This window comes from Delphinus delphis, chromosome 13 (genome assembly GCF_949987515.2).
Source record: "Delphinus delphis chromosome 13, mDelDel1.2, whole genome shotgun sequence".
In the NCBI taxonomy this organism is placed as follows: domain Eukaryota; kingdom Metazoa; phylum Chordata; class Mammalia; order Artiodactyla; family Delphinidae; genus Delphinus; species Delphinus delphis.
The window spans coordinates 46774483-46795971 of NC_082695.1; the positions used below are offsets into that span (position 1 = coordinate 46774483).

Below are 21489 nucleotides of genomic sequence, written 5' to 3' on the forward strand. Positions count from 1 at the left end.
TCTAGTTAAGTGACTACTGTCTAATTATCAACAATTTCAGTAATGTTTGTATTCTATGTAATTTCCAGGTGTGTATGTCCATTTTGTCAGAAGGAATTGGATGAAGACAGCTTGCTGGATCATTGCATTACTCATCACAGATCAGAAAGGAGACCTGTGGTGAGGATTTCTGTTACTATACATTGCTGCAGTGTCTAAATTTGATACACATTAGAAAACGTGGAGTCCTAACCACTGAACCACCAGGGAGTTCCCCTTTTAATTTTCATTTTTGTATAGTTGAGAGGTAAGGCAGGGTGATGATGGATACGTCATCGTTTACTTAGCCATTTTGCTATTTTAGAACATTTGGATTGGTGACAATTTTTAGGATTTGCATTCACATTCTTGTACGTTTAAACTTTTCCTTCTAAAGTACTTTTTTCCTAAGAGGAAATTCCTTAAATTGATATTTCTGGGACCAAGAGTGCAAGTTTTTATTAACTCTTGCAATGTGTTCTAAATAGTTTGAGTCAATTTATACTTGTGTCAGCAATTTATGAGTAAACCACTTTCACCTTAACCTGGCCAAGATTGTGTACATTTATTTATTTATTTAAAAAAACTTTTTTTGATTTAGGAGAGTGTCTTGAATTACCCAATAAGTGGGTTTTTTACACAGTAATATCCTGTAGCATATTTCTAACTCAGAGAAAAAGGACAAAATATGATCAACAAAATCAGAGTAGAGGCTGTTCTTATATGGAAAGAAATTATAAAATGATGGTATGAACACAAATGTATGGACTTTTGAGTGTTGTACTTATAAGGGATAAATTATGCGTACACTTATTTTTAACTTATCCAGGCTTAACAGATGTAAAATGATACCTTGAAGTTTTTTGAATTTTATTTTAGTTTTATGTTGTATATGTGTACATGTGTATATATGTGTATGTGTGTTTTTCATATATATGAGTTTGGGGTTTTTTTAATTTGTTTTAAGGTTTGTTTGTTTTTTTTCCATAAAATCCTTTCGGAAAGTGGATGAAGTTGAAATGTAAGTATATTAGATAGGGGATTGATGGAGAGATAGCTAGATAGCCCTTACGACAATCCTATGAGATAGATATGATTCTTATCCCCATTTTACAAGTGATAAACTGAGGCTCAGAGAGGTTAAGTCTTACGAGCTAAGTCTCATAGCTGGTAAATAAGCAGAGCTACAGTTTGAACCCAGTAGTCTAGCCTCCAGGGCATAGACACTATGCTCCACTAGCAAGTTCAAGACAAAAGTCCTCCCACAGCACAGTCAAAGGAATTTGTTATTTATCCTAATGGCCCAGAGGTTTGGTTCTTGGAATGGCTAGCTAAGAGCTTGATATGTGTTGGGGCAGCAGAGGAGGTTGTCATGGGCTTTTCCTGCTCAAGTTGCTCTGTGGGAGGAACTGGGCTAAAGAGGTGTTTTATGATAGGTCCCTGGGGAACCGTCCTAGAGGAAGCTTGAAGAAAGCATTAGGATGGCATAATAGTGACTACCATTTACTGAGTTCTGGGTGCCTCTTTGCCTTCTAGCAACCCTATGAAGGAGATACTATCGACAAAGTCTGAGCCCTGACCAGTAGTGCCCAGGGTGCTGCTCTGGCTGGAGGAACACTAGGCACTCTGGACCATGGGCCGCATTACAGCATCCCTCCAGGGAGGGCCCCATATTTGTCCATCCATTGGTACTGTGTACCTGCTCCACAGAAGTCCAGTCCACATGCCGCTCAGTTTGGCCATCAGATTGAAGGTGGCCCATGGAAACTGGGTCTTCTATGATTTAGAGGTCATAGAGGTCACTGAAGAAAGCCGACATAAGGACAGAGATAAACCAGGAATCGTGGAATTTAGTAGTTAAAATGCCTAGGCTTCGCTGGGGCAAAGTGAGAGTAGCATGGACATATATACACTACCGAATGTAAAATAGTTGGCTGGTGGGAAGCAGCAGCATAGCACAAGGAGATCGGCTCGGTGCTTTGCCATGACCTAGAGGGGTGGGATGGGGGGGTGGAGGGAGGCTCAAGAGGGAGGGGATATGGGGACACATGTATGCATATGGCTGATTCACTTTGTTGTGCAACAGAAACTAACACGGTATTGTGAAGCGATTATACTTCAATAAAGTTCTATTAAAATAATAATAATAATTTGTATATCTGGAGTTATATACAACATATTATTAAAATTAATCCCACCTGTTTCCTTTTAGTTTTTGTAATGTGGCTACTCAAACAATAAAATTATGTGTGTGGCTTCTGTTACATTTCTGTTGAACAGCAATGCCCTGGGGCGGGGGGAGGAAAGCCTAGGCTTTGGAGGAGATAAGCTTTGGTGCAAATCGCAGAAAATCCCATTAACCTCTTTGCCTCTGTTTCATCATTTGTAAAATGGAGATGATGATATGATGATGCCTTTTTCACAGGGTAGTAGCAAATGAGTCGGGTGGTGATGCCGGGTTACTACCATTTTTGCAGCTATATCAAATCAAGGCTAGAGCAGATTTCTCAGAGGAGGCCATGTACTCTCACAGTTGGGGAACCCAACCTGGGAGAGGTGGAGGAGGTGAAGTAAATTTTACCACAAGACCAGGATGCTATCAAGGCCTTCAGGCAGGAACCGATTGCTCAGAAAAGCCATGGTTCTGTAATACACCAGGGCTGTGTAAAAGTGGTCTCTGGAACAGAAAACCTTCAGGTTTCCTGTGTTAGTGTTTCGTGCTTAAGTGTAGAAGCTTAAGACACATGCACTCTGAAGCATCTAGTGCCACTAGAAGTCCGGAAAAACCCTGTGGTTAGAAAAAGGCTGGATGCAGATACTGTGGCAGGGCTGGGGTCACGTGCTTAGGGATCCTCTGGGGGCACGTAGGTGAAAACACCTGGTGGAATCCTTGGACGAGGAGGGCTGAGTCCAAGGCTGCTTCTGGATTGGTGTGGAAGTTAACAAGGAATTATTGCTCTAAAGGACTGAATTGCTGGGTTTGCCTTCAGATAAGATCAGTGACATCATCTGACTTACCAGATGTAAGAAGTTTCAGGGCGGTTAGAGATTTGGGCAAATGATTCTGCCTTCCAGATAGAATTAGATAATTCAGAGATCAAACCACAAGCAACTAATCTTTTCTTTCTGAGTTGCTGAAGCAAACAGGGGTAAGTAAGTTATGAACCTCAAGGAATTTTGACTGTTCTCATGTGCAGCCTTCAGAACAGCTCCTTTTTGTCACACAGTAATTATATTCTGCCATGTTTTTTTCTTTTTGAAAAATTATATCTATGGAATATTGGACTCAAAAAAGGCAAATGACACACACAGCATGCTTCAGATTGAATTATGAGACCACTCTTGAGAGAAATTTAATATTTTATTTTATAAAGGGAAGACGTTTCAGCAAGAACCACACTTTCTGGCTCTTCTCACTTTCCAGTGTTTTCTTTCACTGGTTGGTTCTTTTTTTCGTGTGCTTCCTGCCCCACCCCCGTTCTGCCCGGCATGTGAGATCTTAGCTCCCCAACCAGGGATTGAACCTGCGCCCCCTGCAGTGGAAGCGTGGAGTCTTAACCACTGGACCGCTAAGGAAGTCCCCACTGGTTGGTTCTTATTTATCCTTTAGAACTCAACTTAAATTGCACTTCTCTGACACCCAAATTAATTTCAGCTCTTGCTTTTCTCCCCTCTTTTTTCTCACTTATCACAATTCGTTAATTGTGTATTTGTGTCTGTCTCTCCCTCCAAATTATTAGGTTCATGAAGCCATAGAACTTAATTTCTTTGTTCAGCACTGCATGCCCAGCTCTTGGCAGAGAACCTAGCACATAGTAGGATGTAGTGATATGAAAAATAGGATATTCTAAAAATCATATTTCCATTCACACAGGTTCAAAGGTAGCCTTACTTTCTGCCTTGATCCTGAGGTTCATTCCTTATGGGAAGGGACAGGACTTCAGTTGGTTTGGAATTAAAAGCTGTAGTGACAAGAGCCTGAGCCCTCATTCCCACAGCAGTTTATTTCCGTGGGTATTCAGAATATCTGTGGCTGGACTGGGCAGTGGGAGCGTATATGCATAAACGTGTTAGAAGGAGAAAATCTTCATTAGATATGCTTCCAAACTCGTATTAAATTAGATGTGTCATCTGGTACCTTAAGTTTGGTTGCATATTTGTCTATAATTATTTTCAGTGCATGTCTCTTTTGGCATTGGATTCCGTTATCTTTAATTTCTAAACCCAAATGGTATTTACCATTATATAGAAAGTGTCCTGTAATTGGCTGAGTTGCTGTGGGAGTTAATCGAAACCACGGATAGAGCTGGGTGTCCATTGTAATAGATGCTCCAAAGGATTGAGGTTAGTGGTAGCTTCTAATATGGTGGCTGTTATTTGCCCATTGCGTTCACTGTCATATAAAGTCCATGCCGAGGTGAGGCCAACATCCTTTTTTTTTTTCAATTGAAGTACAGATGATGTACAATATTATATAAGTTACCGGTGTAGGTATACAATATAGTGAGTCACAATTTTTAAAGGTTATACTCCATTTATAATTATTATAAAATATTGGCCATAATCCCAATATGTGGGATATATGTTGTAAAATATATCCTTGTAGCTTATTTTATATATAATAGTTTGTACCCCTTAATCCCCTACCTCTTAATCCTCTACCTCTATGTTACCCCTCCCCTTCCCCTACTGGTCACCACTAGTTTGTTCTCTATATCTGTGAGTCTGCTTCTTTTTTGTTATATTCACTAGTTTGTTGTCATTTTTTTAGATTCCACATATAAGTGGTATCATACAGAATTTGCCTTTCTCTGACTGACCTATTTCCCTTAGCATAATACCCTCCAAGTCCATCCATGTTGCTGCAAATGACAAGATTTCCTTTTTTATGACTGAATAGTATTCCACTGTGTGTGTGTGTGTGTGTGTGTGTGTGTGTGTGTGTGTGTGTGTGTGTGTGTGTACACATATCTTCTTTATCCATTCATCTGTTGATGGACACTTAGGTTGTTTCTATTATTAAAATGTTTCTTGGTCTCAGCTCTGTTCTCACTATGTAGGGGTCTCAGGGTAGATGGAGTGCTATTTTGGGATAGCCATGTTGTCAATTAACCAAGATAGCTAGAACGTAAGGAAATCATTAATTATTATAAAGCAATAATAATTTAGATGATGTAATTTTATTTAAAATACGACATTAAGATTAATTGAGTAGAGCAGAATTTTTAAATGGCCTTATTTATAGAAGTTGAGCATATTGAAACTGGGACTCCCCCTCCCCAATAAAATAATAAGACAGAAAAGAATTATGTAAAGTTCTCATTTAAATTTAGAGAAAAACATCATCCAAGCTGATAAATTAGACACTGTTATAATATGAAAAGGACATTGGATTGTCTAGTAGAGGCCTAGATTCGAGCTCTGATACTTGAAGTGGTGTAGATTTAAGCTAATTTTTTTCCTCTCTGAAATTGGGTTCATCAACAAAATAAAGATGATAATTCACTGGGTTTCTGTGACAATCAAGTGAGAATACCACCTCATTTATTGCCTAACATATACTTGGAACTCAGTAATGATTCTGCATCTCATTTTTCAAAATGAATACACGAAGAAATACAATTTAAAAAAAAAACCTATGTTAAGACATAATAAAGTGGTATATATTAAAAGAGTCATTTATATTAGCCATTTGAGAATTACAAATTAAAACCGTGATGAGATACCACTACATGCCTATGAAAACAACTAAAATAGAAAAATGTTGACAGTAACTAATGCTGATGAGAATAAGGAAAAACTAGATAATTCACTCATTGCTTGTGGGAATGTAAAATGGTCCAGCCATTTACAAACAAAATAGTTTGGCAGTTTTTTACAAAGTTAACTGTAACACTAACCCAGCACTCACACTCCTAGAAATTAATCCTAGAAAAATGAAAATATGTTTACGCAAAACATCTATGCGCACATGTTCATTGCAGCTCTATTTGTAGCAGCCCAAAACAACAAATGTCCTTCAAAGGTAAATGGATAACTGTGGTACATCCATACCATGGAATACTACTCAGCAGTAAAAAGGAAGGAACTATATTGATGCACTCAACAATTTGGATGAATCCCAAGGCCATTATGCTTAGTGAAAAGAAGCCAGTCTCAAAAGTTCTGGAGAAGAGATCGGTGGTTGTCAGGGTTTGGGAGAGAAGAGGAAGTTAAGGAGCAGAACAAGGGAGTTCTTTGTAGTGAGAGGACAGTTTTGTATCTTGATTGTGTCGGTAGTTACATGCATTTCTATATGTGTGATAAAATTTCATAGAACTATACATACATACCCAAAAAAATGAGTTCATGCAAAAAATGGTGAAATCTAAGTCAGATGTTGTCTAGTTAATTGCCGATTTCCTGGTTTTGGTAATGTACCACAGTTATGTAAGAAATTACCATTAAGGGAAGCTGGGTTATTGTGACATGGTACCTCTCTGCGTTATTTTTGCAATTTCTTGTGAGCTTATAAATATTTCAAAATGCAAAAGTTTTATTAGAGAGCCATTAATGGCGATTAAATTAGGAAAATATGTATAAATACTAACACCTGATGCTGGTATTATTATTTGATGCTGGTGTATTATAATCTGTATTGCTGGTGGCAGTATAAAACTATAGAGTAATATATATTATGAACTGTGAAGTTCGTAACTTTGACCCTCTAATCTCCATTTATGGTCATGTATCCTAAGAAAATAATGCCCCCAAAAGTAAACAATATAGATACTATAATTTGTAATAATAGAATATCCACATACCAAGAAAATGTCAGTATTCCAAGAGGTAGGTAACTAATTAAATTATGGCACACCTACTGACTGTAATATTGTTTAAATGATAAAGTGATAGGGACTTCTCTGGTGGTACAGTGGTTAAGAATCTGACTGCCAATGCAGGGGACATGTGTTCGAGCCCTGGTCTGGGAAGATCCCACATGCTGCATAGCAACTAAGCCCGTGTGCCACAACTGCTGAGCCTACGCTCTAGAGCCTGTGAGCCACAACTACTGAGCCCTCGTGCCACAACTACTGAAGCCCATGTGCCTAGAGCCCGTGCTCTGCAACAAGAGAAGCCACCGCAATGAGAAGCCCGCGCATTGCAACAGAGTAACCCCCGCTCGCCACAACTAGAGAAAGCCCTGTGCACAGCAACAAAGACCCGATGCAGCCAAAAATACATAAATTAATTTTTTTTAAATGATAAGCATATACTTTTATATACAAGAAATGCATGTGAAGAAATAAGTGCAATTTTATTTCTTTATGTTGCTTTAATATTTATACAATTCTAAAACAATACCAAGGTATGGCCAATAGATTCATAAAATTAAAATTCATTTTGTTGAATGGTTATTTAATTTTTTAATTCTGACAATAATGATTATTTAAAATTCTTTCTTGAACTCTTGATCTTGTTTATTTCCAGTTCTGTCCACTTTGCCGTTTAGTACCTAATGAGAATCCAGGCAGCTTCAATGGCAGCTTAATAAGACATTTGCAAGTCAGTCACACTTTGTTTTATGATGATTTCATAGTAAGTATATTTTCTTACTTTTACATTATGTTTTTATGCTGTGTTTAGCTTACCTTTCTTAATCCAAGTGAGTAAGATTGTAGAGGAAAAAATGTATGTGTAGCTAAAATGTTAAGTATTAGCATTAAGTAGGAAATCATAAAAACATGCTGTTTTATAAACTGTTAATAGTGAAGTAGTTACCTGCCTTAGACAAAATCATTTTCTTTGTAATGTAAATAATTAGCCATCGTATAAAGACCTAGATTTCACTTTCACATTATTTTAATTTCTACTCTAGTGCCTCCCAATATGTTAATAGTTATAATTTTTATGAAGTTAAAAACTTATATAGCTGAGAGGAAATCATATCGGTAAGGAAATGGCTCAGAGAATTTGCGTTCATTTTATAATATACTGAATGGCTAGTAACAGACATGACATTATCAGTGTAGCGAGACACACGGGCTCTATTTTTAATTTAAATTCTATAAAACACAACTCTCGGGCTTCCCTGGTGGCGCAGTGCTTGAGAGTCCGCCTGCCGATGCAGGGGACATGGGTTCGTGCCCCAGTCCGGGAAGATCCCACATGCCGCGGAGCGGCTGGGCCCGTGAGCCATGGCCGCTGAGCCTGCGCGTCCGGAGCCTGTGCTCCGCAACGGGAGAGGCCACAACAGTGAGAGGCCTGCGTACCGCAAAAAAAACAAAAAACAAAAAACACAACTCTCATGTTTATTGGACTTTTTTAAACGTTAGAAAAATTTATTATGAAAAAATTTTAAACATATACAGAAGTAGGATAATATAATGAACCCCTGTATACCCATCAGCTACCCATCAATAACTACCAACTCATGGCCAATCTCATTATATTAAGGATTTTTTTAAGATGAAAGAAAAATGTGGTATAGTATGAATAGTTCTAATACTTACGACCGTAGTTTCTGTTATCAGAAATGGTAATAACAAGCAAAAGGTTGACATAGCCTTTTTTCTACGCATTGTCATGTGAGAGTAATGCTTTGTCCCCTGAGTCCCTTTCAGCAAAGGGGTATTGCCTATCATGAGCGGAAAAATCACTCATAGCCATGTTCTGAAATAGTACATTTTATTGTTACGTTATCTAAATACATGAAATGTTAAGGGTTAAATTTGAATTTGCATATAATTTTCACATGATTTTGACTATTTTTATGCAGTTTCAAGATGGAATTTAATAATTGTTGAAGATTGTCATTGGAAATTTTTCTCCATGCATTCTGATCTGCCCACTATGATTATCCAGATTATCCAGGGAACCTGGGTTCTGACCTGGGTTTCAGTAACAGCCCTGTCACAGCTGTGTGACCTTAGGCAAGGCATTTAACATTGGAGCCTCTGTTTGTTCATTTGTTAAGTGAGGAGAGCAAAGTACATACTGCTTCCAGAAGCTGTTGTGGGAATTAAATGAGATAATGCATGTAGAGTGATTTGCAGTTAGGGCACGGATGTTAGGCAAACTGGAGATGGGGAGAGAGTAAATGGGAATATCAGGACCACTTGAAGAATCAAACAAACCACACTACAGAGGCTTCATATTCTTTCCTCCGTCTCTCAAATAATGTCTTTTCTGGCCACCAAGGCACACAAGCGCTCAACAGAGCCATGTGTTCTCATTTTTCATAACACGTAGGGGTTTCTCTTTATCTTAGCTCCATAAGACGTTCTAAAAGCCAGGTTGATTCCATGCCTGTCTTGGCTGTTCATGTTCAGTCCATTCTTCTCAAGATCATTCAAAGTATGACCCAGGGCTGGTCAGGAAGAAGCCACTTTGATGAGAATACTTTACACCCACTCAAAACCATATTCTTGGATGTGGAAGTGAGGTTGAAACAGTGTTCTTTGTTTTGATTTTTTGTTTCCTAAACTACCAAGTACTATGCTAAGCGTTTAATGCAAATTATCTCATTTTATTCCTTGCAGCAACTTCTGTGAAGTGAGTACTATATCATTATCCTTACTTAGCTATGAAATATCTGATGCTCAAAGGTTAATAAATTGCCTCAGGACAACCTGGCATTGAGTCCAAATCTTGTGCTCTGCTGTGCTTTATAGCTTTCCTTTGGATTTCATTTATTTGCTTTTATGTCTTAGAGTGGACTTCCAATAAAGATTTTATTTTATTTTTTTAGTTTATTGGCGAAGAGGAGATGGATTGCAGAGGATGGGGCTCTTAATACTTTTTGCTCTATTTATAGAATGTGCTGACCTAAAGTTTTGAATTCCGTTTCTACCATAGGGAAGCAAGGAGAAAGAGCGTTTTGTTTTCAACCTTTTTTTTTTCAAAACTAGATATTCAGTAGTACTGCTGGGATTGATGAGTCCTATGGGAATGTCTTAACTTTATGTGTCTTAACTATTACATGTCTTATCTATGGGAATGTCTTAACTATTATATGTTTATGTGGAGCATAGCACTCTGACAGGATTCGTACTGTTGACTAAAAACTACTAGTTAGATCAGATAAAAACTTTAAATTCCAGATCAAAACTATTTTACTATGACTGTAGCTAGTTAACTGATAGGCAGTAAAAATGAAATAGAAAATGCACAAGCCCCAAAGCAAAAGTCCTGTGTTCTATGAGTTTTTGTGGAAACTTGGACTAAATTCAGGGCTTCACTTTGCAAAATGAGGCATTGTCTTAACTCTCATCCTCCAATTTCTGAAAACTGTCATCTCTGACTGTATGTTTCTAATTATTTTTCTTTATTGTAGGATTTTAATATAATTGAGGAAGCTCTTATTCAAAGGGTTTTAGACCGGTCACTTCTGGAATATGTGAATCACTCGAACACCACATAATTGTATTAAAAGAAAAGGGAAGGAGATCGTACAATTGCACCATTTTTTTCAAGATGCTGCTTGAAGAATTGGAGGGAAACTGTCAATGTTTGATGGGCAAAAAAGTGTACAACACAGTTATATGTTTGTCCATGTTTATTGTTATACTGCATTTTAAAACTGCTTTCATTTTGGTGGTTTAGGTCTGTTTTACATTCTTGAGTTTCTCAGACACTTAACAGCAAAAAAAAGTCTCCATCAGCCATTAATATATGGAAGAGAACATAAGGCTGAGTATGTGGGTGAAGGATCTATATTTGCAAATTGGATGACATTGTGTGTAATGCTACATATTGATAACTTCCCTCATGGTTGGTCAAATAACTAATCTTTGTTCTATGGTGAGTGAAACAAAGTGTGGTCATTCAAGGAAATGTGAAATCTCTTCTAGAGTTCACGTTCTAACCGCTAATAGAATAAAAGGAATAACCTTGTATGGAGTAGGAAAGGAAAATTTTGGCAGTTGACAACATCCATTTAACCAAATTGTATAACATAATACTGTAATAAAATAAATTTCATGTTAGGAATGTATACTTAATGCTTTGATTTTTTATAACTATGCACACATAAGAATTTGATTTTATATTTTTCAAATATTTGTAGCTTATTATTTAGAAATATTTCTATAATACAGGCAACTTCTTAAGAACCGTCAGCTGATATTTACAGTAGAAGTATTCACATCCATAATTTTTAGTGGAAAATCCTAAGGGCTTTGATTTTTTTTAATTTTATCTTTTAGGAAAATTATAAAATAAACAGAAATACTGAAAACCAAACAGAAAATATATAGCTTATTACATTCTCATAAGGAAACATTCTTTTAGAACTCTGCCAGTCACCTTCGATGTCTTCTCTGTGTCCTGTCACAGTTAACAAACCTCTTCCTCAACCCCACAAAAGTAAACACTACATTGATTTTAATAGTACTCACTTCCTTGCGTTTCTTTCTTAGTTTATCCCCCAAGTGTGTGTCTCTACACACTAGCTTTTAATCTTTCTGGGTTTCTCCTTCTTTCTTTTCCTTAAAATTTACCTACAGAAGAACCTGGTTTTATAAATTTCCCACTGTCTATATTTTGTTAATTGCATACTCATGGCACAATTCAGCATGTTCTTCTATCCTCTGGATATTGACACATGGATCCAGAGATCTGAGCAGACTCAGGTTCAACCTTTTGGCCAGACCATAGATCATGGTGTATTCTTTCAACAGAGGGCGCAGAATGTCTGGTTCCCTCTTGGGATGTCAGCTGAAATTGATACTCAGTGTCTAGATCCATTGATTTGTTGTGGGTTGGAGAATATTCTATCATTTCTTTTTCATTTATTAGTTGGAACAGTTTTATAAAGAGGTGTTTCCCCATATCTACTATTTGGTTAACCAGTGGTCAAGTTCATATAGGAAAGGGAAAATAAACTTGAATTTTCCCCTTTATTTACCAAATTTCAAGATAATAAACTTGTTTTCTATCATCCTCTGTAGATCACTTTTTTTAAGTGTTGTGAACTCATGGATTCAAACATATTTGATAGGCTTTAATCCATTTCACATACTGCCTTATTAAAGCCCAAATTGTCCTATCTTTGGTCATTGGGGGCCTTATCAAGTTGACTCTGAGTCCTTTTGATACTACTCTAGCAGTCTTTACTGGCTTCCTTGTAGTCTCGTATGACAGACTATTCCAGGCTCAACTTGGATGTTTCCTGCCCCAGACCTGGTATCAGCCATTTCTCTTAATGAGCCTGGTTACTTTCAGTGAGAAATAGTGCTTCAGAACTGTAATTGTGACTGTTAAGTTCACTGTGGCTATATTGGTCTTTGTTTCTAGGAGAGAGCTAGGAAATATCCTTTTTTTTAAGATAAAACACTTATTCATGAGTTCATTTTGATACTTGCAAATCAAATTAAGTACTATAGGGTTTTTGCCTAGTCTTTTCTATTACATTTGTGTCTCTTGTTTTTCTCTACTGAGAATCTTGGTCTTCAAGGACACAGGAATATCCCACAATTATTCGTTTCCTTCATCTACTTTATGCATGCAACAGTCTCAGAATAATAATACTAATAAACCATCACCAGTATGATAGCTGGTACAATTAAAAATGTTTTTCATTTGTTCTCCCTAATCTCCTATTTTTTTTTTTTCCTAATCTCCTATTTTTTAAAGTTGTACTATATCAACATTTTCAAGGAATTCCCTGGCGGTCTAATGGTTAGGACTCTGTGTTCTCACTGCCCAGGGCCCGGGTCTGACCCCTGAACGGGGAGAACTAAGATCCTGCAAGCCGCATGGCGTGGCCAGAACAAAAAAAAAAAATGTTCTTTTTGTTTTGTTTTGTTTTTTTGCGGTACACAGGCCTCTCACCGTTGTGGCCTCTCCCGTTGCAGAGCACAGGCTCCAGATGTGCAGGCTCAGCGGCCATGGCTCATGGGCCCAGCTGCTCCGCGGCACGTGGGAACTTCCCGGACCGGGACACGAACCCGTGTCCCCTGCATCGGCAGGCGGACTCTCAACCACTGCGCCACCAGGGAAGACCAAAAAAAACGTTTTTTGAGAACCTATTGGTGTAACATACAATACTCTCTTCTATCCCCCATTTAGCTTAGTTCTTCAAGTACCTGTATGTTTAGTGCTTGCTACAACTCCTTATTTGATGGCTCCGTTTTTCATATTTGGCTCTCTAATGACAAATCCAGGACATAGAGTAATATTTCCATCTTGAAGGCAAGCAAAGAAGCTACGAAGATGCGTGATTTCAGCTCCTGAGGATAAAGTGTTACTTGGTTGTGGTTAGCTTCTTAACTGTAATCGTCTATAAACATCTTTGTTACTTACGCGTAAATGTAGTCATAGCCATGTTCCCCAAAATTTTCTATAGTAAATTATCCATTACTTCTTAAAAGCCTTGCTTACCATTCTGCCATCCACCGCAAGGTAATTAGAAAAACGTAAAGCTGGGTGAAACCTAGAGGGCCATATTTCCTCCCTTTTAGATACTAGTTTCAAGCTTGCTTTTCACAGCTGCTAACAAGTAACAACAGATTTTTAGTTTCACCACCTCTCTTCCTACAGTTTGGATGGCTCAACCAGTAAAGCAAAACCTATTGGACAACAAGGGCAAAAGGAGAGGAACTTTTAAGAGGTAATCATTAGATTGAAAATATAGTCCCGGAAGAATAAAAGAATATATTTCTGAGTATTAGTACTCACTATCCAGAAAATAAATTTTTGTTAATTCCAAGCAATACAAAAGGCATCTTTAAATCTGTAAAACTTGAAAAAAACTTCAAAACTGTATTTTGAGTAAAGCTTTAAGTCACCTGCCACTGTTAAACCTCAGTGCAGCAATTCTACATCCTGTCCCTGGATATCCCTTATAATTTTGCCCCCTACGGGACAAACCAGGTGCTGGCCACCTGAATTATTTTGCCTTTTGAATTATTTTGAGTTCTAAAATAGTGAAGTGCAACTATTATTCATTGTTTCACTGTGCCTTTAACCTTTTATTAAAAGGAATTTATAATTCATTGTTTTAAAAAACGAAAACCAATATTTGAAGCTGTTGACTAAGCAAAAAATTTCACTCCTTTTTTTTAATAGCACCTCAAGGTGCCAATTTTTTAAGGCCTTATGAGGGAAAAACTGATTGACATATTATTCTTTAAAAACTAAATTCTTCTAATCCTACAAAAACCTATGGAGATTTTCCTTTTACTTTTTTTTTTTTTTTTTTTTTTTTTTTTGCGCGGTACACGGGCCTCTCACTGTTGTGGCCTCTCCTGTTGCAGAGCACAGGCTCTGGATGCGCAGGCTCAGCGGCCATGGCTCATGGGCCCAGCCGCTCCGCGGCATGTGGGATCTTCCCGGACCGGGGCACGAACCCGTGTCCCCTGCATCGGCAGGCGGACTCTTGACCACTGCGCCACCAGGGAAGCCCTCCTTTTACATAATTTTTTCACCCAAGTTTCTAAAACGTATATTTAGAAATTGGATTGGGAATCTACGGTGAAGATAGTTTCAGGTCAGATTTAAAAGATCCTGGCTCTAATGATCTTACTTTATTACTTTTACTGGGTGCTAAGTGTCCTTTGTTTTCAAGCGAGCTTACAACAGTTACTGAACACATTTAACATATAATTAGTACCTTCAAGTAACATTGAAATTATTTTAAAAAGTCACTAAGAGATTCATCCTTTTATTATTCAACTGCAAAAAATAAATCTGTATAATGATCAGAAATTAAAATGTACAATTCCTTTTCTTCTGTAAATATGTGTTATTGTGAGAAATAAAGAATGGCAGGACCATTGCTTTCATTAAAATATCTACTGTGTCTGTTCTTAAACATGGTTCTTGATAATTTTTTACATCTAATACCCTTTTATGCTTTTAAACCTCATATGTTGTTTAAATTGTCATCATTCAGCAATATCTATCCTGAAAATATACTTTCATTTAGGCCAGTAGTTCTCAAAAGGGAGCAATTTTGCCTCCTAGGGGACACTTGACAATGTCAAGACATTTGGGGTTGTCATAACTGTGATGTGCTATTGCCCAGGATGTGGATCAAAGCCAGGGATGCTACTCAACATTCTACAGTGCACAGGACAGCCCCTCACAGCAAAGGATTACCCTTCCTGTCAATAGTGATGAGGTTTAGAAACCCTGGTTTGAGTCAAGGTAAAGCTGAGCATCATGGAGTTATTATTGGCTCTGCTTCCAAGGGACTCCATTGAAATTTAAAAGGCAAGATGAAGATGAATTTTGTATCTCTTATCCCTGCTAAATACATACTAAGTTTGGGGTGGCTATAGCTGTCATATGTACCCCAGTTCAGAATATACTAAAACATAGGAAAGTTTTTTTGGATTTTTTCACAAGAAGAGGAACAGGCCAGATCACAGGTCTTAATAGCATGACCTCTGATGACTGTTTGCTGAGTGACATCCTAAAAGATACCGGGAACCCAGAATGGTTTGGGAAGACTTACTTTCATCACTTAGGTTAGAGTTATTGAAGTAAATACGGTAAAATGGGACTTCCCCGGTGGCACAGTGGATAAGACTCCGTACTCCCAATGCAGGGGACCCAGGTTTGATCCCTGGTCAGGGAACTAGATCTCACACGCATGCCACAACTAAGGAGCCCTAGTGCTGCAACTAAGGAGACGGCGAGCCACAACTAAGACCTCACGCAAACAAAAAATAAATAAGGTAAATATATAACAGAGGGACACCTATGTCTGAGATCCTTGAGGCTAAGAAATATTTAAGCTTTTATCTTATGTCTAGAAAAATCATCTGGTATTTTATTTTAATTTTTTTTTTTTTGCGGTACGCAGGCCTCTCACTGTTGTGGCCTCTCCCGTTGCGGAGCACAGGCTCCGGGCGCGCAGGCTCAGCGGCCATGGCTCACGGGCCTAGCTGCTCCGTGGCATGTGGGATCTTCCCGGACCGGGGCACGAACCCGTGTCCCCTGCATCGGCAGGCGGACTCTCAACCACTGCGCCAACAGGGAAGCCCTCATCTAGTATTTTAATCCTGCAGGCTTCAGAGAAGACCATACACGGGTCTTGATTAGGGCTAATCATTGCCCCAAAGCAGCCATTTAAAAGGCCCATGGAACTTACCTGGTGGTCCAGTGGTGAAGAATCTGCCTTCCAATGCAGGGGACATCCGTTCCATCCCTCTTCAGGAAACCAAGATCCCCCATGCCGTGGGGCATCTAAGCCCGTGCTTAGCCCAAAACTACTGAGCTCGTGAGCCTCAGTGAGAGAGCCCACGTGCTGCAACTATAGAGCCCACGCGCTCTGGAGCCCAGCGCTGCAACTAGAGAGAGAAAACCCGCATGCCACAACTAGAGAGAGAAAACCCGCATGCCACAACTAGAGAGAAGCCCGCGCGAGGCAATGAAGAGCCCGCGCACCACAATGAAAGATCCTGCATGCCTCTATGAAGATCCCATGTGCTGCTGCCACTAACACACAGCACAGCCAAAAAATAAAATAAATTAATTAATTAAATGTTTAAATAAATAAATATGTTTTATTTATAAATAAATAAATAAATAAATTATTTATTTATAAATTATTTATTTATTTATAAATAAATAAATATGTTTAAATAAATAAATAAAAATGTTTAAATAAAATAAAAGGCCCAGTGGGGACTTCCCTGGTTGTCCAGTGGTTAAGACTCCACGCTTCCATTGCAGGGGGCACGGGTTCGATCCCTGGTCGACGAACTAAGATCCTGCATGCCATGTGGTACGGCCGAAAAAAAAAAAAAAGGGCCCAGTGAAGGTGAAACAGAGATTCGTCAAGATAGATTAGGTCATGCTTCGATTACAAACAACCCCCAAATCTCAGCAGTCACCCAAGGTCTACTGTGGATCTTGGCTCTTCTCCAGGCAGCTGTTCTCCAATCTCAGAATTCTGCCTTACTTTGATCTCATAGCATTTATATATGACCATGTGCCTCTCCAGCCACCCCTCACCACAACGGACTGGAGAATAGGTTACAGAGGTCATTTCCACTCACATTTCATTGGCCAAGGAAAGTAATGGCCACACGTAATTTCAAGGCATTGGAGAAGTGCAATTTCAGGTAGAAGAGAACTGGATTTTGGGATATAATATTAATGCCAACCATGGAGGTACAAGCCGAGAAGAGCTGACAGAGAAGCAGAGGTCCATAGGGGAAAAGTCTTAAAAATATCTTTGAAAAGGAGGGGTGAAAGTCAAATGAGACTGGGTTTTTAAAAACAGGAAATAATATTCTTTTTTGCCATGGTAATTTTTTCATTAATTTTATTCACAATTGGGGATCAGTTTACCAAATGAAAAACCTGTCCATTTCTCAAACATAAGACAATAATTTCTTTTTTGAATCATTTTTCTTATTTATTAAAAGAAACACCAAGTGCATTCTCAGTCTTTACCACTGTATTTTCTCAGTATACTTGTGTACCTTCATCAGAACCACTTGGGTTACTTGGTATAACTGCATTTTTGTCAGCCCTCGCCAGATGTACAGAATTAGAATGTCTGAAATTCTGATGGATTCATCAGCAAGTCATCAAAATACATTCAGATCTATCAATTTCTCACTGTCTCCACAATTACAATTTTAATCTAAACCATCATCATCTGCTTCCTGGATCCCTGTAGTAAACGTCCGGATGGCCTCCCTCCACTTATGGCATTATGGACCATTATCCATAGGGCAGTCAGAGAGATCTTCAAAAGCATAAATCTGATCCCACCCCCTTCCCACTGCTTAAAATGCACCAAGGGCTTCCCATTGTTACTTGAATAAAGTCTAAACGCCTTTCCATTCCCTTCCAAAGTTCCTCATGATCTGGCCCCTGCCTATCTTTCCAGTTTCATCTCTACTCTCTCCTTTAATCCCTACGTTTCAGCCACACTCGTCTTTAGGTTAAGCACACCAAAATTAGTGGTTCCTGCACCTTGGCACCTTCTATTCCTTCTGTTTGAAAAGCCCTTTCCCAGAGTTAGACATGGCTGCCTTCTAATCTTTAACTCCCAGATCAAATGTCATCTTCTCATAAAGGATTTTTCTCATAATTCTAGCCAAAGTCATTTCCCCCTTTTGTCTATTACCCTATTATAGTTTCTTCTTAACTGCTATTAGAATTTGAAATTAGCTTACATGTTTATTTTCATTTTTATTGAGTGTCTCCCCTCTCTAGAATATAAATTCTTTGAGTGCAGGTATACACCACTAATCTACCCAACATCTTAATGTGCATCTTAAGACAAAACCAAAAACAGTGGCACATGGTAAGTACTTAGTAAATATTTCTGCTAATCTATCATTATAGTTATGATGATATAAAAACATGTAAAAACATAATGTTTTTATCACATGGAGTTCACAAGAGTGATAAAAAATATTAAAACCCTAGTAATCTAGCTCATAGTCTTCATGAAACCAAGAAGTGTAAATTAATTCGTTAGTAAGAATACCTCAATATTTTTTTATAGTCAGCTTAGCAGACTATAAAAAAATACCATAGGCTGATAAGAAAGATTGAAATAATGCCATTTGCAGCAACATGGATGGACCTAGAGATTATCATGCTAAGTGAAGTCAGACAGAGAAAGACAAGTACCATATGATATCACTTTTATGTGGAATCTAAAATATGACACAAATGAACTTATTTACAAAACAGAAACAGATTCACAGACATAGAAAACAAACTTAAAGTTGCCAAAGGGGAAAGCGGGTGGAGGGATAAATTTGGAGTTTGGGATTAGCAGATACAAACTATTATATATAAAATAGAAAAACAACAAGGTCCTACTGTATAGCACAGGGAAATACATTCAATATCCTATAAGCCATAATGGAAAAGAATATATATATATACACATATATATATATGTATATATATATATATGTGTGTATATATATATATATATATATATATATATATATAGCTGAATCAGTTTGCTGTACACCAGAAACTAACAACATTGTAAATCAACTATACTTCAATTTTTAAAAAAAAACCGTATGGGAATTCCCTGGTGGTCCAGTGGCTAGGACTCCAAGCTTTCACTGCTGAGGGTGTGGTTCAATCCCTGCTCAGGGAACTAAGATCCCACAAGCTGCAGGATGTGGCCAAAAAAGAAAAGAAACAAAAAAAAATACCATAGGCTGGGTGGCTTAAACAATAGACATTTATTTCTCACAGTTCTGGAGGCTGGGAAGTCCAAAATCTAGGTGTCAGCAGATTTTGTTATTGGTGAGGGCCCTCCTTCTGGCTTGTTGATGGCCACCTTCTTGCTGAATCCTCATGGCAGAGACAGTGAGCTCTGGTCTCTTCCTCTTCTTATAACAGTACTAATCTGCTCAGGACCCCATCTAAACCTAATTACCCTCAAAGATCCACCTCCAAATACCATCACATAAGGGGTTAGGGCTTCAGCATGAATTTTTGGGGACACAAACATTCAGCCCATAACAATAAGTATGCAATAATATAAATATAAATAAGAATACAGAGAAATAGCTAGTAAAACACACATATAAAACATGCAAATACAGTAATTAAAGATATTAATTTGAACTCTATAGTGATGTATTATTTTTCTATCTTAACACAATGTCTGACATAGTGTAAGCTCTCAGTAAATATTTTTTGAATCAGTCATTAGCAAATTTCTCAACTGATGGTCCCCCATGCAAAGAAGATGTGGAGGAACTGGCACACTGGGATGGTGTTAGTGGTAGAATTTACACATTACAAAGCAACTTGGTAGTGGCATCTTACCTCTCATAATAAATTTCATAATTTCTCTGAGAAGACTTCTTTGAGCTATCCAAGCAGAGTCAATCACACCATCCTTTATATCACTAGACCACACTATCTCTGGACCACACCTCCATTGCTATAGATACCATATTATATTTCTTTGTTTATATGACTGATACTCATGAGATTGGGCATTCCTTAAGGGCGAGGGTTACATTCACAGGACCTTACTAGAAACTCAATACATGTGTCTTAGTTTGCTAGGGCTGTCATAACATAACACCATACACTGGGTGGCTTAGACAGAAATTTATTTTCTCACAGTTCTGGAGGCTGGAAAGTCTGCCATCAAGGACCTTCAGGGTTCAGTTTCTGGTGAGGGGTCTCTTCCTGGCTTACAGACAGTCACATTCTCACTGTGTCCTCACATGGCAGAGAGAGTGAGCAAGAGATAAAGTATTCTAGTGTCTCTTCTTATAAAGGCACCAATCCCGTCATGAGAGCACCACCTTCATGACCTCACCTAACCCTCATTACCTCCAAAATGTCCTGTCTACAAATACCATTACATTGGGGATTAGGGTTTCAACATATGCATTTGAGGGGGACAGAAAATCAGGCCATAACAATATGTTTGTTGAACGGAAAAATGAGTGGTTGACAAGTGGATCAGAATACTCATGTTAGCTCCTCAGTATATCCTTTCCTCACTAATAAAGTCTATATGGGGAGCAAAATTATAGTAAAAAGAGCAACTTTATGTCTGAATTTGCTCATCACTATTTCCCCAGAACTTAGCACAGTGCATCTATGGGCACTCAATAAATATCTGATGAATAAATTAGTGAATAAATTGTAGTTTGAGAAGCATAGGCAAGATGTTCTTAACAAATAAAGTCTTCAAGCCAGGTGCAGCTCTTCTTTTTAGAGATAGACTTGTCAAGTGAGCCAAACTACTAGGCAGCTTCTCTCCTAGACAGAGTTTTAAAGCAGTGAGCAGTCCAGTAACATAGCTCCTATAGGACAAGCAGTATTATTTCACGTTCATTCGGTGATATTAGAGGTATTGCACTAATTCTGAAGGACAACTGTACATTGTATTTTACAGTTGCTGAGTTTAACTTGCTCCAGATTATACAGTGTAGTAATTTGCTGCAGAGTTACTGTAGACAACTAAATAAAACCCAGGTAATCAGATAAAATGAAGGAAATGTTTAGTTCTTATATCTACTATATTTTGATATGCCTCTAAATGTATTTCACCTTGTCCCCTTGACACATCCTTAATACACGCAAGAAGGTCAGAGTCTTATATATAAAATCATACTATGCTTTGACAGTATTTCAAGAGCGTGTTCTCCAGAAATTTCAGTCTCAAGGCTTTTTGATTTTAAAACTACCTTAGGGGGATTCCCTAGCGGTTCAGTGGTTAAGACTCTGCACTTCCATTGCAGGGGGCACGGGTTCAATCCCTGGTTGGGGAATTAAGAAACTGCAAGCCAAGTGGCACGGCCAAAAATTTGTAACGAAATTTTTTTCCTAAAGTAGTCAAACTCTTAGAAACAGAAAATAGAATGGTTGTTGCCAGGGGACAGAGGGAGGGTGAAAAGAGGAATTATTCAATGGATATAGAGTTTCAGTTTTGCAAGATGAAAAAGTTCTAGAGACCTGTTGCATAGCATAACAAGGTACATATAGTTAACACTACTGAATCGTACAGTTAAAAATGGTTAAAATGGA

General features: G+C 38.1%; 1 protein-coding gene across 1 annotated transcript in view; it reads left to right on the forward strand.

Annotated features, from left to right (window-relative positions):
* The window catches only part of RNF125 (ring finger protein 125), a 41211-nt gene extending 26422 nt beyond the window's left edge, over positions 1–14789 (forward strand). The window contains exons 4-6 of the mRNA XM_060028854.1: positions 69–159; positions 7489–7596; positions 10334–14789. Coding sequence (XP_059884837.1) covers positions 69–159; positions 7489–7596; positions 10334–10420 — 286 coding nt within the window. The 3' untranslated portion in view covers positions 10421–14789. The remainder of the gene's footprint in view (positions 1–68; positions 160–7488; positions 7597–10333) is intronic.
* Positions 14790–21489: the final 6700 nt, after the last annotated feature.